Source organism: Sus scrofa, chromosome 4 (genome assembly GCF_054392235.1).
Source record: "Sus scrofa isolate SSC_HxYL_T2T_F1_AM1 chromosome 4, Sscrofa_HxYL_maternal_Yorkshire_Landrace_v2.0, whole genome shotgun sequence".
Taxonomy (NCBI): Eukaryota; Metazoa; Chordata; class Mammalia; order Artiodactyla; family Suidae; genus Sus; species Sus scrofa.
Window position 1 is genome coordinate 128,415,568 of NC_139386.1, and position 16,613 is coordinate 128,432,180.

At 40.4% G+C, this 16,613-nt stretch overlaps 1 protein-coding gene across 5 annotated transcripts in view; it reads left to right on the top strand.

Moving 5' to 3' along the window:
* ARHGAP29 (Rho GTPase activating protein 29) overlaps positions 1–16,613 on the top strand; it is an 84,698-nt gene that overhangs the window by 29,512 nt on the left and 38,573 nt on the right. For all 5 annotated transcript variants that reach the window (XM_013997364.3, XM_085023913.1, XM_085023911.1 and 2 more), the window contains 3 exons: positions 2,322–2,456; positions 13,515–13,611; positions 13,972–14,044. In XM_013997364.3, coding sequence (XP_013852818.2) covers positions 2,322–2,456; positions 13,515–13,611; positions 13,972–14,044 — 305 coding nt within the window. The remainder of the gene's footprint in view (positions 1–2,321; positions 2,457–13,514; positions 13,612–13,971; positions 14,045–16,613) is intronic.

Consider the following 16,613-nt stretch of genomic DNA (forward strand, 5'->3'; position numbering starts at 1 on the left):
TCTAAGGGACCCTGGTTCCTTTTATTGGAGACTGGTATTAGAAACCAGAATCATGGTGCCAGGTGTGCTTGTTGCTACTGGGATCATTTCTTTTAGGCCCGCTCAGGTGACGGAGCAAAGAAATCCGTGTCTGTGCACCAAGCTGTGGACACACGCACATCTGTAAATACTCCTGGCCACCTCTGTCTATTAAGCTAAACATGCGTTCTTCCTGAAGTAACCAGCTCTAATCTACCCCCACACGGCCCATGGGTCATTATAGCTTCCTTTCCCTGCTTGTTTGTAAATTTCCATTCCGTCAGTGAGATTCCTGGCTCCCACCATCCATTTACCCAGTTGTTCACTCCCAGTGTATGTGTACAGCAGTGCAACCGTTGTTGACCTGAACCCTCCCTGAAAACTTCGCAACTAGAGCACAGAGCTTATGTGCGTTTCCTTTGCCTTTAATCTTACAGATTCCACTCATTTCCAGAGCTGCTTAAGCCTGCACCTCATCGTCTGTGTTTCTTTTTCTACTGTTTTTTGGATGGATAAATTGAATTTTTTCCTGAAGGTACTCTGTTCTCTCTTCTTCCATCACTGCCTGAACTATTCTTTGTCTCTTCCTGGAATCCTCTTTGCCCTCATATAGCCAGCTCCCCCCGGCCCTCACTTTATCTGCTCCTCTTACGCTGCTTATCTCTCTTGATAAAAATGCTGCTAATGAATGGAATATTTGATAGATAGAATTTTTTGTTTTTGTTTTTTTTTTAATCTTATGGATAGTTTTCCTTCTAGTGATTATCTTTCAACATTTCTGGAAAAAATTGCATACTTCTGTTTATTTATTTATTTGCTTTTCAGGGCCATACCCATGGCATATGGAAGCTCCCAGGCTAGGGGTCAAATCAGAGCTGCAGCTGCTGGCCTACAGGATCCTTTACCCACTGAGCAAGGCAGGGATCTAACCCACATTCTCACGGATACTAGTCAGGTTTGTAACCTGCTGAGCCACAGCAGGGTCTCCAAATTGCATAATTTTAAAATAACGCTCTTAAAAAATGTTTTTGTTTCTTAAGCTGTTTCAGTAGGTAGACAGTATAACATTAAGAGCTTAGCGTCTAGAATTATATTCCCTGGGTTCAAATTCTGACTGGGTGAACTTGGGTGTGCTTCATTTTTCTCAGCTGTACCATGGAGATTTTTTAAATTATCCACCTAATAATAGAATTGATGTGGAAGTTAAATGTGATGATATGCTCTGAGCGCTTTCAGCAGTGCTAGCACACAGGAAGCACTTAGGAAATGTGCTGTTGCTAAACAGGATGCTGCGTCAGGTTACAGAAAGGAGCACTGCATCAGAATAGCGTATCTAGGTGGTTGTCTTTTCAGACTTTCGAGGATCACTTCAGGGATTTAAAGGTTAGGGTGACTCTGCTTTCTGGTTTTCCTGGGACGGGAATCCTGGAGGGTTGTGCTGGGGTGATTATTTGGTTTGGAAAATAGAGTATATGGTCACTTTATTTCCAGGGGTTGTGAAGCTTTGCCCAGCGCTGCTGTGAATGGGTGGAGCAGCCTAGGGGCAGACAGGTGGGGAGTGGGAAAGGATACACACCTGAGAGTAGCGTGGTTCTGTTTCAGCTGCTTGTGGCCAAGGGGGCTGAGGGCCTGGTACAGCCAGGTTTTGATTTTTCCAAGATTAGGCAAAATCTGGGGCTTTGGTAATGATCCCCCAATTTTTCATCATTGGCAATTAATTCAGTTTTTCTAAAAAGTACGAAATTTCATTGAACCATATAAAGATCTATGCATTTTATTGTGTGTAAATTATGTCACGTTTAAAAAAAGATCAAATGACAGTCTTTGTATATATGTCTGTGAGTTCCTGGTTTCCAGTATCTGATAATAACTTAATGCAGAGTCTGCTCTTACATGGAAACTTAACATGGAAGTGCTATTTAGTACTAGTTACTATATCAGATATTGTAGAGCTTTACCTCTGTTATTGTATGTATTAAAAATATGTAAAAACTGTAAGACAGGAAAAACTTAGAAAGTTGCCTCCGTTTTAGGCTGAGGAAACTAAAAAAGATAGTGCTAAGTTGACCATATCTGTGAGTACCTTTGAAATCCTTAATAAATTAAAATGATTATGGACTTTTTGAAGGCTGAATAAATTGCATGTAATTACAATGGTAAAAGTGACCATATAGTAGGTGAAAATTGTGGAGCCACTGCTTCTACTTGAAATGTGCTTCAAAATGGCCTTTCATAGTTTGATTCCCGAGACGTAGCTTGCGAACAAGTTAAAATAAGTTTGTGTTTTTTTTTTTTCCCTTAAGACTGTTTTAAAGAAGTCATTCATATACGTCTGGAAGAACTTCTTCGTATTTTAAAGTCTGTAATGAATAAACATCAGAACCTTAATTCTGTTGATCTTCAGAATGCTGCAGAAATGCTTACTGCAAAAGTGAAAGGTAAGAAAGAAAATACCAACAGTGAGTTGCTGTGGGCGAAAATGATTCAAGTGATAAGGTTTGGTTCATAATGACTACAGAGCCATCTCTCCTGGCAGCTCTGTACTGTTTATCAGCAGGAGTTACATATGCTTTGGTATTTAAATATTCACACTCAGCCACGCCTAAAACCCTCTTTCTCTTTAAAATTAAAACTTTATTTGGCAGGAAACACTATAAAAATATTAACTGAATTAAACTGAGCAACTGACGTTTAAAATTTTTGAGTTTTTTGAAAGAATGTATGCTCTTTCGAAGTTAAGTTGTTCATGTACAAAAAGTCTTTGTTATCTGAGGACAATTGGTGCTGGAAAACGGCCATTTATAGTGACTCCACTTAAAGGCAGGAACCAGATGGAGAAAAACAAGACTGAATTGAGCCCGTATTTTAAAATGTAGAAAAATGAAACTAAAATTATAAAATAAGTTTATCATACATGTGTCTGTATGTGTGTATGTGTAAAAATATGTATATGTGTGTATGTATACTACCTGTGCTAAAAGAACTAGGAATTGGGATATTGTCCTTCGATGAAATGACTTGCCACCCCACATTGTTGGAATCTTTCTTCTGTGCTGCATTATGTCAGGACTGAGGGCGAGGGAAGTATTTGAGAAGCACGAGAGTGGCGGCGAGGTCAGTTAGCAGAGGTCGCAAGTAATGGCCTGCGTGAGGGCGACAGGCTGTGGGCGAGGCGGAGTGTGGTCGTTAGAGGAGAGGGGGGGGATGTTGACCTGGTGAAACTTAGGGCAGGTTGAAGGTCAGGGACCGAGTTGAAGTTTGGAGTTGAAGATGTGGACTTGAGTGTTGACGTCCGGGTGGCCATGGGAGAGGATGGCACGGGCTCGAGAGGGCGCAGGGGCGGTAGGGGACCGAGTGTGCGCTCCCGGGCACAGAGCGAAGATGCGGGACCTGGAGAGACACCAGGACGCAGGGGGATGATCTGCAGAAGGTGTTACGGAACTTCACGGGCCAGGTCCTGAGAGGGGTGGTCGGTGTGAAATGCCAACCCGATAGGTAGCATGAATTCCAGTCATTCAACTATAAGAAGTGGGTGCCCATGAGGTGAGGAAAGAAAAGGCTTCTTGGAGAAGAGGGGTTACCCGACTTGAGTCTCAAAGGTCAGCTGGGCGCTTGGGCTGCCGTGGGGGCTGGGGCTGTGCTCTGGGGAGCCTGGAGGAGAGCTTCCGGGTGCGAAGAGCACCCCGTGCGTAATGAGCACCCTCCGTGTAGACTGGAGGACGCAGGGCGAGCACGCGTCAGGGGAGAGGCCGGAAGAGAGGATGCCCGCCTCGTCAATGGTCAGTGCATGCGGTCCGTACCCTTGAGAAGCGCCTGCCCTGCTCTTGGACGGAGATTTGCCGTGCTTGTGCCTTCTCCTTTTTCCTTTAATTCAAGCTCTGAGACAGGGGTGCGTGGCTTCAAAGTGGGAAAAATGGAGAGCGTCTGTCGTGACTTTTAAACACGCTTAGTGACAAAATTCGTTTTTATGTAGCTGGTTTATATGTGTCTTTTCACGTAGAGAGGGAAATCTGTGTCTGTAGATAGTCGCAGTTCCATGCTTGGGACTAGCGCGCACAGTCGACTGAGCTGTCGCTCGCTGCTGTGTGCAGTCCGGGTGTCCTGGGGAAGCAGTGTTCTGTGTGCGGCTCATGTCCACGCTGCAGAAACAGACTTGAGGAAAGTGGCCTCTGAGCTGCCGTAGACATCTTTTTTTTTCTTTAAGGTAAAGCAATCTTTTGAATATTATTTCCCGCTTTTTTATTTGCCTTTTCTCTTGGGACTGCCGTTACCATTTTACTTTTGTGTTGTATGAAATTTAAAATACTACTTGGTTGTTGGGGAACTTATTCTGTTTCATTGTCTTTAATTCTCTCATGTGATGGTTTTTTCCTTTGTTTCTTTTTTAAGCTTTTTTATTATAGTTGATTTACCATGTTCTGGCAATGACTGCTCTACAGCAGAGTGACCCGGTTTTAGATGTATATACATCCTTTTTCCCATAAAACCTTCCTTCACGTTCCACCACAGATGATTGGATATAGTTCCCTGGGCTACACAGCAGGATCTCATCGCTTATCCACTCCAAATGCAGTAGTTTGCATCTACTAACCCCAAACTCCCAGTCCATCCCACTCCATGTAATGGTAGTTTAGTTTTCAAACCGTGGAGAGGCAGAGGGGAGGCTGAAACCATGTTTTAATGTCTATTCTGCGATAATCTAAATGTTTTACATATGCTGTCTGCTTTAATGTTTTCACAAAACGTACAGAGGTACATCTTTATTTCTATATTAAAGAGGAAAATTTAAAAACTATTGTATGTTAGGATTAGGAATGTGGAGATTGTTTTGTCTTAACCATCCTAATTTCATTAAAAAAAAAAAAAACAATGATGACCGGACTTGCTTCGGAGATCTTAACTGTCAAATACATTTTGCAAATATACTAAACTATTAAAAAAATCGCATTTACGGAATAATGACTTCAGAATCAAAGAGATATAATCTTGTTTGTGCTACTACAGTTTTGACTGCATGAACTCCATCTACTTCCTATACATAATAGTAAGTACATTGGAATAAAATTGGAATCTTTGACTCCTCTCATTTTATTTTTTAAATATCGAATTTACTTTTTAATAGCTTTAAGAATCCTTAGCCTTTCCCTAGTCATTCTAATAGTGATTTGTATTTCCTGTGTCTCTTCTTATTTCCAAGCAGGAAGTTCAGTCTGACAAAATATTTGCAATATGGTTAAGAGAGATACAGCTTATTTGTGAAGTAGATAAAGACATCTTAGCACTCAGTAATTTATTGGGTACTTTGTATTTTCATCACAAGTATTTTCATAAATCTTTTTTGTAACTTAAAAGGACCGTTTTTTAGCTTTTTCGTGATCTGTATTTTGCCCTGTATTTAAAATTTAGTAAACAAAAAAGAAAAAAAAGCTTTAATTATGCACCAAAAATTGTAGAACATGTTTTCTTTCTGTTTTGAAACTTAATTTTTTAATAGGCAGTTCATTCGCATGGTTCATAGTGCAAATGGCAAAAAAGAATTTTCACCAACAAAGTATTATTCTACCTCAGATCTTAGTCACCCATTCCTTTCCCTAGGTAAGCAACAACTATTACTGTTTTGTGTGTGTGTGTGTGTGTGTGTGTGTGTGTGTGTGTGTGTGTGTGTGTGTGTATCTATTTTTCCACAGACGCATTACACACAAAAAAACAAATACATCATGTTCTCTTTGCTCATTGTACTTAGTTATCTCTGTAGAAAAGGTCGTCTTATTCTTTTGTGGCTATTTGTTTTGTTTATTCAAAGCTGCATAGTACTCCATTGTATTGGTGTACTATAATTAATTTTCTTTTGGTCTTTTTAGGGCCGCACCCATAGCATTTGGAGGTTCCCAGCCCAGGGGTCGAATCAGAGCTGTAGCCGCTGGCCTGCACCACAGCCACAGCAACGCCCGATCCAAGACACACCTGTGACCTACACCACAGCTCAGGGCAACACCTGATCCTTAACCCACTGAGCAAGGCCAGGGTTCAAGCCTGTGTCCTCAGAAATACTAGTCAGATTCGTTTCCACTGAGCCATGACCAGAGCTCCTATAATTAATTTAACCAGTTTATTACTAATAGATCTTTGGTTTCCATATTTTTTCTTTTTTTCTTTCTTTTTTTTTTTTTTTTTTTTTGTCTTTTTGTCTTGTTGTTGTTGTTGTTGTTGTTGTTGCTATTTCTTGGGCCGCTCCCGCGGCGTATGGAGGTTCCCAGGCTAGGGGTTGAATCGGAGCTGTAGCCACCGGCCTACGCCAGAGCCACAGCAACGCGGGATCCGAGCCGAGTCTGCAACCTACACCACAGCTCACGGCAACGCCGGATCGTTAACCCACTGAGCAAGGGCAGGGACCGAACCCGCAACCTCATGGTTCCTAGTCGGATTCGTTAACCACTGCGCCACGACGGGAACTCCTCCATATTTTTTCTTTAACAACCAGCACTTCAGTATAGCTATGTAAATTCCTAGGGATGTAGTTACTGGAACAGAGCACATGTGCATTTATATTTTTTAAATTGCTGAGCACTCTTGATAGGAGGTTCTGTTAGCGGATCTGAAAAACTGACTATGTGTGCCTTTGACAGCAGAGCTGGTTACCAAATTTTGTTCTCCAATCTGATAGTAAAAACTGGTATTTCAGTGTCGATTTGATTTGCATTTCCCTCATTTCGACTATAGTTGAGTATCTTTCCATATGTGGCAGAGTAATTTGTACATCCTTTTATGTAACTTAATATTTTTTTGGTCTTTTTTATAATATTGATTTGTAGAAGCTCTGTATAAGTGAAATTAGCCCTTAATCTTTGATGTAAGTTGCAGCTTTTCTTTAGTTGGTTTTTTATCTTTTGATTTGTTTATGGTGTTTTGCTTTATTTTGCATTTATATTTTAATCTCTTATATGCTTTTTTGTGTGTATGCTTTTTAGCTTCCCTGCTCTGAAATTATATTATTCTCCATTGTTTATTCTTCCAGTGTTTTTATAGTATTATTAAACTAGTCTTTGATACATTCTACAGTATCTGTGTTTCTAGCTCATTTATTGAATAATTTATATTTTCCCCATTGATTTGAGATGCCCTCTTTATCATATGTACTCTAAATTGTCACATATTTTTATGTCTATTTCCTTATTCTGTCTCCTTGATTTGTTTAGTCATGTGCCAATACCATACTGTCTTTATTGTGGTTTTGTAGTAAGTTTTAGAATCTGGTAGGGTTAGCTCCCCTTTCCATTTCTCTTTCTGTTCAGGATTTTATTCTTCCATCAAGATTTTGGGGTTGCCCACCCAGGGGATATAGGATTTGAGTATATGACAGGTGTGCCCCTTCTATTGTCTTTTTTTTTTTTTTTTTTTTTGGTCTTTTGTCTTTTTCTAGGGCTGCACCCATGGCATATGAAGGTTCCCAGGCTAGGGGTCCAAGTGAAGCTACAGCTGCCAGCCTATGCCAGAGCCACAGCAATGCCAGATCCAAGCCGCATCTGCGACCTACACCACAGCTCACGGCAATGCTGAATCCTTAACCCATTGAGCAAGGCCGGGGATCGAACCGGCAACCTCGTGGTTCCTAGTCGAATTCGTTTCCACTGTGCCACAACAGAAACTCCCCTCCTCTTGTCTTGATGTGGTTTCCTCTTTATGTCTTTGGATGTAGATTTTTGGTAGGTTCCAGTCTTTTTTATTGATAGTCACTCAGCAGTTAGTTGTGATTGTGGTGTGCTTGTTAGAGGAGGTGAGCTCAGGGTCCTTCTACTCCATCATCTTGTCCAGGAAGCCTGGGATAGGTCAGTTCTTGTGGCAAATTCATGGCTCTTTTCTCATCCTCTGAAAGCTCTCACCTGTCAGCAGTTGAAGTCCAGAGATACCACAGTCCACTCTTGGATGCTCACGTCCCTTGTGTGAAAATGGCCTGTTCCATCAGGATGTTCGAAGTGGCTTGTCTCGTTCTGAAAAACATCTGTTGGTATTTGGAGGGCGATTTGAGTAAATTTATGAATTTATAAATTAATTTATAGGTAATTTATGATTAAATGTATAAGTTAAATTAAGGAGAATTTATATACTTAGCTTATCTATCTGAGAATATGATACACGTTTCATTTCTTCAGATTGTCTTTTTGTTTCTCAGAAGCAACTTGAAGTTTTGTTTTATAAATCTTTTACCTTTTGGGGGCTTTTTTCCCCATCGAACGGCAAAATTTTTTTTCATTATATCTTTTAATTCAGCTGTTTTCAAATTTTGGCCTCTGATCTATGATATCAAGTTAGTGAATTGTAGGCAGCATTTTTAAAATATGAAAGAATAGAAAAGAAAAATCAGTGCAACACTCGTTGTATAAGACTTAAGGATGTTTCGGAAACTTTATAGGTGTTATGTAACTGATAACTATACTTGTGTGTCGTATACTTGGTCACAATGTAGTAAGTATTTCTTGCTGAAGCTTGTGGTAAAAGTATTTGAAAGTTGCTATTCCAATAGGGCGTATGCATGAAAGCTATTCATGTGTTTTCTTAAAGAGATACTACATGCGACTTAGTGTGCATTGCTGTGACTTAATAGGGAACCCAAGAGAGACAATTGTTTGTACCTTGGGCAAAATTTTGATGAGATTTCTGAAGATTGACTAATAGAAGGGAAAGAGTGGAGGCAATTGGCAGGTTGTTAAATAGTCCAAACAAGAAGTAAAGTGTGGCCTTTGAACTAAATCAGTGTCAGTGGGAATGAAAGGGGAAAAAAATGTAGAGGCATTTTGAAAGCAAAACTAGTGACCTAAGGAATGTATGAAAAGGAGTTGGCTTGAGGGGCAGAGTGGATGGGAAGGTGCGAGTTGAGTTTGGGACATGTTGAGAGCGCAGTGCTGGTGGGCAAAGGCGGGGAGGAGAGGGAGGAGGACTTCAAACAACCATCGGAAGCGTTGGTCTGGAGCGCAGAGGGTAGCACTGGACAGGCCGTCTAAGCATCCATTCCCTCGAAGGCATTGAAAGTGGCTGAGGTCCTGTGGGGATCATGTGTAGAGAAGGCGGCCAGGATGAGAACTGCAGACGGAGCAGAAACGCCTGGATGAAGTACACGCTGTCTCCAGATAGAGAGAGGGCTGGAGGGTGCTCACGTTTATTCGGTCTCCAGCACTGTTGTCCAGGTGCTTTGCGTGTGTTTTCTCAGCTGTTCCTCTCCGTAAGACGCCACGTTACACTTGGAGAAATTGTGAGCTTGGTGATGTATCCACAGAGCCACAGAGGAGGTGGTCGGGGTCAGATTTAAACTCACACATGAAATTCGGAGGCCTTGCTTCCTCTAGCTACTGTAAGGTACTGCTTCCAAGCAGAATGCCTAGGATAGAAGAATGTGGTTAATATTTGCAGTGATAGTAGCTGACATTGTTGGCGATGTCTTTACTGTCTGCCAAACTCTCCGTGGGTTCCCCGTTCATCTTTATGGCAGATTATTATTATATCAGCTCCCATTTTACATATTGGCAGCTGGGACAGAGAAAGATTTGTCTAAGGTTGCATACGTGTCAAGTGGCAGAAGTACAAGTGTAGCGAGAACCGAGAAGGAAGGAGACCTCCAGGTTGAACTAGCACAGTTGGAGGTTATTGTTGACAATGCTTTTTGTGGTATTTGGCGAAAAGAATGAACAATTATGAGCATTTTCTGTGTAACAGGCTCTGTTCTAAGTTCATTCAGTCTTCACCGTGGTTCTCCAAATACCTCTTCTCATCCTGATTGTATGAATAAGGAAACTAAGGAACCAGAGCAGTTGAGTTCCCTAACCTAGTAAGAGAGGGGTTGGGCTCTGGCCTCCCCGGCAGACTGGCTTTGGAACCCACTCTTCTAAACAGGGGCGCACGAACTGCTACACGTGGGCCAAATCCGGCCTGCTGCCTGTTTTTGTAATTAGAGTTTTATTTGAAACAACTACTCTTAATCATTTATGTTTGGCTCCTTTTACCGTCTTGAATAGTTGCAACAGATCGTATGGCCTGAAAAGTCTAAATACTTAGTATCTAGCCATTTACAGAAAAGTTTTTCCAACCCCTGCTAACCATTAAACTGGATGAAAGTCAGATCCTGGCGACGAATTCAGTCATTACCTATCTATAGAGACGTGACGGTAGAGAAATGCTGAATTAGATTGGGTGGTAGCTTTACGAAGAAATACGGTTACATTACTTTTTCCCCCACAGGAAAGATTGGGGTGTGTCATTAGTAGCATAAGAAGAAATAGCAGTAGGTAGGAGACAGTGACGCTCTGAGGGAAGAGGAGTGGTGGTGCAGGGTTCTAGAGAGAGTGGGGGGCGAGTGGGATGACTTATTATTGGAAAGGAGCCAGACTTTCCTTTGAAACACTGGACAGGAGCAAAAAAGAGAGGGGATCTTAGAAATGCGGGGCTGTTTTGCGTGGAGGCAGGGGTGGCAGCAGGCGTTTTCACCAGGTGACAGTCCCTTCATTCACGGTGGTCAGGATGAAGGGAAGGATCGAAGATAGGAGGTCTTTTCACTCCTTCCAGTTGTTACCTTTTATTTATTTATTTATTTATTTTTGTCTTTTTGCTATTTTTTGGGCCGCTCCCGCGGCATATGGAGGTTCCCAGGCTAGGGGTCGAATCGGAGCCATAGCCGCCGGCCTATACCAGAGCCACAGCAATGCGGGATCCCAGCCGCATCTGCGACCTACACCACAGCTCACGGCAACACTGGATTGTTAACCCACTGAGCAAGGGAAGGGACCGAACCCGCAACCTCATGGTTCCTAGTCGGATTTGTTAACCACTGCACCACGACGGGAACTCCCAGTTATTACCTTTTAAATGTCCTAGTTACGTTTGGTGCTTTGAAAAAGTATATTTATAGGAAAGAGAATAATTATAGAATTTTGCAAAGTTTTATAAAGTATTTTTTTAATTTAAATCTATCAGGTTAAAGTTGGGAAATAGGAGCAGGCTTTACATTTTTTGCTGATTAGGTTATAAGTTACATTTAAAGTCTACTTTTCCAGTGCAGTGTTACAAGCAGCATTCCTGCAGTGTAGGTGACTTGGGGTGAAGTGCGCTTATTAAGCGAAGGGTACAGTTTGATGGATCTTGACTTTCACGCCCTGGAGAAGCCATCGCAATCCGGGGAACGCGTGGCCCTTGGTGATCCCTCACTTCTGCACCACTCGCCCCCACCGTCACCAGTATCGATGTGTTGTGTGTTCATATTCATTGTGTTACAAAATACTTTGTAATTTCCTTTTTTCTTCTTTGATCCATGGGTTATTTTTTATAAATGTGTTAGTACCCTGATATTTGAGGGATTTTTCCAGAGACCTCTTAATTTAATTTCACTCCAGCACAGAACATATTTTGCTTGACCTGAATCCTTTTAGACCAGTTAAGACTTGTTTTATGGCCCACAATACAGTCCATCTTGGTGAATATTCAGTGTACGCTTGAAAAGACATGAGTTTTGCTCTTTGGGTAGAGTGTTCTTTAAATGGCCATCTCGTCAGGGTGACTAGTGATAACAGTGTTGAAGTCTTTCACGTCCTTTACTCATTTTCTGTTTACATGTTCTGTCAATTATTGAGAGAGGGTTTTTGAAATCTCTGACTATAAATATGCATTTGCCTGTTTCTCATTGCATTTCTGTTAGTTTTTGCCTCATGCATTTTTGCTTTGTTTTTGTCTTTTTAGGGCCGTGTCCATGGCATATGAAGGTTCCCAGGCTAAGGGTCCAGTTGGAGCTGCAGCTACTGGCCTACATCACAGCCACAGCAATGCCAGATCCCAGCCTCATCTGCGACCCCCACCACAGCTCACGGCAACGCCAGATCCTTAACCCACTGAGCAAGGCCAGGGATCAAACCTGCATCCTCATGGATGCTAGTCAGGTTCGTTTCCACTTAGCCACGATGGGAACTCCCTGCCTCATGCATTTTGAAGTTTTTAATTAGGTATATAAATGTATAGTATTGTTATGTTCTCTTGATGAATTGACTCCATTCTTATAAAAGGAGCTTCTTTATCTCTGGTAGTTTCCTTTGCTCAGAAATCTTCGTGTGTTATCAGGAAGTAAGCTGAAACAGAGAGTTTGACTATTTCTTGTCTGTTAGGATTCTTGTTTTTTATTGCCTGGCAGTGTCATGAAAAACTGTTTCATTTATTTTGTACAGATTTTTTTTTCAGTAATTTTGGAAGTATAAGCCTGTTTTTCCATCTTGGCCAGAGCAGAAATCCAAAAATATTTTTTAAATTACTTAGGGATGAAAGGTGTGGGCCTCAGCCCCCTCATCTCTACACAGGCTTATACATGTAAAATCTTGGTTATAATTTCGTGAAGTTTCCATGCTTGAGGTTTAATTCATCCCGGCTTAGAAGTCCTTACTTTCCAGGATTCTCAACTCTACTTGCACCTTAGAATCACCCGTGAGAGCTTTCGAACAAATGTCTTGTGTTTCACCAGACTTGTGAAATCTTCATCTTTGGTAGTGGAACCCAGACTTTGTCTTTAAAGCTCCCTCAGTAATTCTCACATACAGCCAGGCTTAGGAACAGTTCTGTTTTACAACGAAGGGCAGCTTCCGCTCCACTTGGGTCTCCTTCCAGTTACTGGCAGGGCTCTTCAGGAGGGTGGGACACAGCCAGCCAGTCGCCCCTTACACTGGATCTGAGTAGAATGGGTTACCTTAAAAACTTATGGATTCACCCTCAGATTTTGTCTTCACAAATTGTATCTGGGCTTTTAACAAAGGTGTGCACAGGTGAAGTTTTGATGAGAAAACTTTCAGTTACGTTTCATATTTTTCTTTAACAAAATGCAACATGTTAGAATATCTCTATGATAAACAAAAGACAGCTATATGTTTATTAAAGTGGACCTCAGAGCCCAAGAGCCTATAAGAAATATGGCTGTAAATAGTTAGGAATTGAAACATTTTAAAGCTTTGGGTGTTTTTAATGTGATGTACTTTGTATAGGTTTATGCTATGTCACATGTATGTATGACTTCAGGTATTGGTAATTCATGGTGGAAAATGTGCTTCATGTTCACTTAAGTGGGCCACAATTCATTTAGCTGTTTTTTTTAAAATGCAGTAAAGCAATAAGCAAAAAAATATAGAACAGAGCACTTGTCGTGAGCACTCGTCATAAGTAGGCTGGTGTAAGGTAGACTCTTGGCCTCCAAGATTGATTGATTTCACATTGAGTCATTTTCTAGAAATGTCAAATTGTGTAATGCATGGAGTAGTCAGTTGGGAATGGCAGCTACGTTTGTGCAAGATGATTCTTCTGTGTGATGTCTTTAATGAAAAACGTGAACAGCATATTTATTTTGTGTATTAGGCTTTTCAGTTTCTGAATCCTCTAATACTTCTAGACGTAATAGTGGATTTTTAAGGGATTCAATAACCTTATATAAATCTGGTTCACTTTCTCCCTCATTTATTGTAATCAACCTCTCCCTATAGCTGTGAACTTCGCCGAAGTAAATGAAGAGAACAAAAATGATCTCTTCAGAGAAGTGTTTTCTTCTATTGAAACCTTGGCCTTTACCTTTGGAAATATGTAAGTAGAGGATTGTCATTTAAAGAAATTTGGGCCTCAGTATTTCACTGAGAGTATGTCACAGTAATTCCATAGGTACATGCAAAGTAAAGTATTAACTAACATAAACTATTATCACAACTTTGGAAAAGCTACATTCTTGCTTTATTACTATATTTGGAGGTATTTATAGCTACTTTAGAAGCAGCATCTATTTGCAAGTAACTGTGTGGTTTATGTGGGTAAATTCCTAGGAGATTATTTCTAAGGTTTTTAAAAAATCTAGATGACATGTTGATGGTAAAGCCTGTGACAGAGCAGTGTAATGACTGTTTTTTTATTTCTCTCTCTTTCTTTCTTTCTTTGTTTTTCCCTGGATAGCCTGACAAGCTTCCTCATGGGAGATGTAAGCAGTGATTCATTACTGCGACTGCCTGTTTCTCGGGAAAGTAAGGTAGGACGAGTTTGTGTGACAGCAAAGACTTTAATAGTTTTAACTTAATATTTCAGTAATAGCCTAGTCTTCATCTCAGTATTACTCTTTGATACTTGTTTAGTTTAGCAAGAAAAACAGATCAGTTCACTTTAAATATGATAATTTGTGGTCAGTTTCTGGACCAAAAATTTTATTGTACTTTTTGACTTTTTTCTTAGGGCCACACCGTGGCATATGGAGGGACCCAGGTCTAATTGGAGCTTTTCCTGCCAACCCACGCCATGGCCACAGCAATGCTAGATCCAAGCCACGTCTTTGACCTACACCACAGCTCATGGCAATGCCAGATCCTTAACCCATTGAACGAGGCCAGGGATTGAACCCTCAACCTTACGTTCCTAGTCAGATTTGTTTCCATTGCACCATGATGGGAACTCTTTTATTGTACTTTTTGAAATGGAACCATCATTTAAAAAAAAAAATCTGATAATTTTATAGTGTCTTCTTAATGAATCTTTATATCATATGGTCCAAAATTTTAGTAAGTAATTCTTAGCCATTTTTCCTTCTGACATTGTCATGGATCTTAAAGACAAATGCAAACTTACAAAAATAATGCAAGAAGTAAAGAGGGTATTAAATCTTTTCACACATCCTACAGTTGGTTAGTTACCATGAAACACTTATAAATAGAACTGTAGGGCTTAATTCTCCCTAAGAACATCCTTTATATGTCAGGATCAGGGCGTAATTGGGAGAAAAATTGCTATGAAATAAAAGGGCATGAGAAACGTATGTAGAATATTGATTTAAAGACTTATAGTAGGAGTAATATTTTCATTTGACAGAAATTTTTTTCCACCAAATGCAAGATATTTAAACAAACTGCATTAGAGACATATGTTGACCATTTCCTGTCATGGATTTAAAAAAAGATTGGAATTCAAATCCAAAAGGATTGCAACAAATATTTGGAAATGTGCCAAGTACTTGTTATTATATCAAAATAATATAAAACTACATCTTTCTTTTTTTATATAATGTTTTTAATTTTTTTTTCGTTATAGCTGGTTTATAGTGTTCTGTCAATTTTCTACTGTACAGCATGGTGACCCAGTTACACATACATGTATAGATTCTTTTTTCTCTCATTATCATGCTCCATCATAAGTGACTAGATATAGTTCCCAGTGCTACACAGCAGGATCTCATTGCTTTTCCATTCCAAAGGCAATAGTCTGCATCTATTAACCTCAAATTCCCAGTCCCTCCCACTCCTTCCCCCTCCCCCTTGGAAATCAAAAGTCTGTTCTCCAAGTCCATGATTTTCTTTTCTGTGAAAAGGTTCATTTGTGCCATATATTAGATTCCACATACGTGATATATGGTTTTTGTCTTTCTCTTTCTGACTGACTTCACTCAGTATGAGAGTCTCTAGTTCCATCCATGTTGCTGCAAATGCATTATATTGTTCTTTTTTATGGCTGAGTAGTATTCCATTGTGTATATATACCACATCTTCTTAATCCAATCCAGTGATCTATTGGTGGACATTTAGGTTGTTTCCCTTGTCTTGGCTATTGTGAATAGTGCTACAATGAACATGCAAGTGCATGTGTCTTTTTTAAGGAAAGTTTTGTCTGGGTATATGCCCAGGAGTGGGATTGCTGGGTCATATGGTAGTTCTATGTATAGTTTTCTAAGGTACCCCCTTGCTGTTTTCCATAGTGATTGTACCAGCTTATATTACCACCAACAGTGCAGGAAGGTTCCCTTTTCTTCACACCCCCTCCAGCATTTGTTATTTGTGGACTTATTAATGGTGGCCATTCTTACTGGTATGAGGTGTATCTCATGTTAGTTTTTTGTTTGTTTGTTTTTGTCTTTATGTCTTTTTAGGGCTGCACCCACCGCACATGGAGGTTTTTAGGCTGGGGGTCGAATTGGAGCTGCAGCCACTGGCCTATGCCACAGCCATAGCAATGCCAGATCCGAGCCACATCTTTAACCTACAGCACAACTCATGGCAATACCAGATCCTTAATCCACTGAGCCATGCCAGGGATCGAACACACAACCTCATGATTCCTCGTCGGATTGGTTTCCACTGTGCCATGATGGGAACTCCTCATGGTAGCTTTGATTTGCATTTCTCTAATAATCAGTGATATTGAGCATTTTTTTATGTGTTTATTGGCCATCTCTGTATCTTCTTTGGGGAAATGTCTATTCAGGTCTTTTGCCCATTTTTCAGTTGGGTTGTTGGCTTTTTTGTTGTTGAGTTGTATAGGTTTTTATATTTTAGAGATTAAGCCCTTGTCAGTTGCATCATTTGAACTTATTTTCTCCCATTCTGTAAGTTGTCTTTTTGTTTTCTTTTTGGTTTCATTTGCTGTGCAAAAGCTTGTCAGTTTGATTAGGTCCCACTGGTTTATTTTTGCTTTTATTTCTGTTGCTTTGGGAGACTGACCTGAGAAAACATTTGTAAGGTTGATGTCAGAGAGTGTTTGCCTATGTTCTCTTCCAGGACTTTGATGGTGTCTTGTCTTACATTTAAGTCTTGAAGCCATTGGGAGTTTATTTTGGT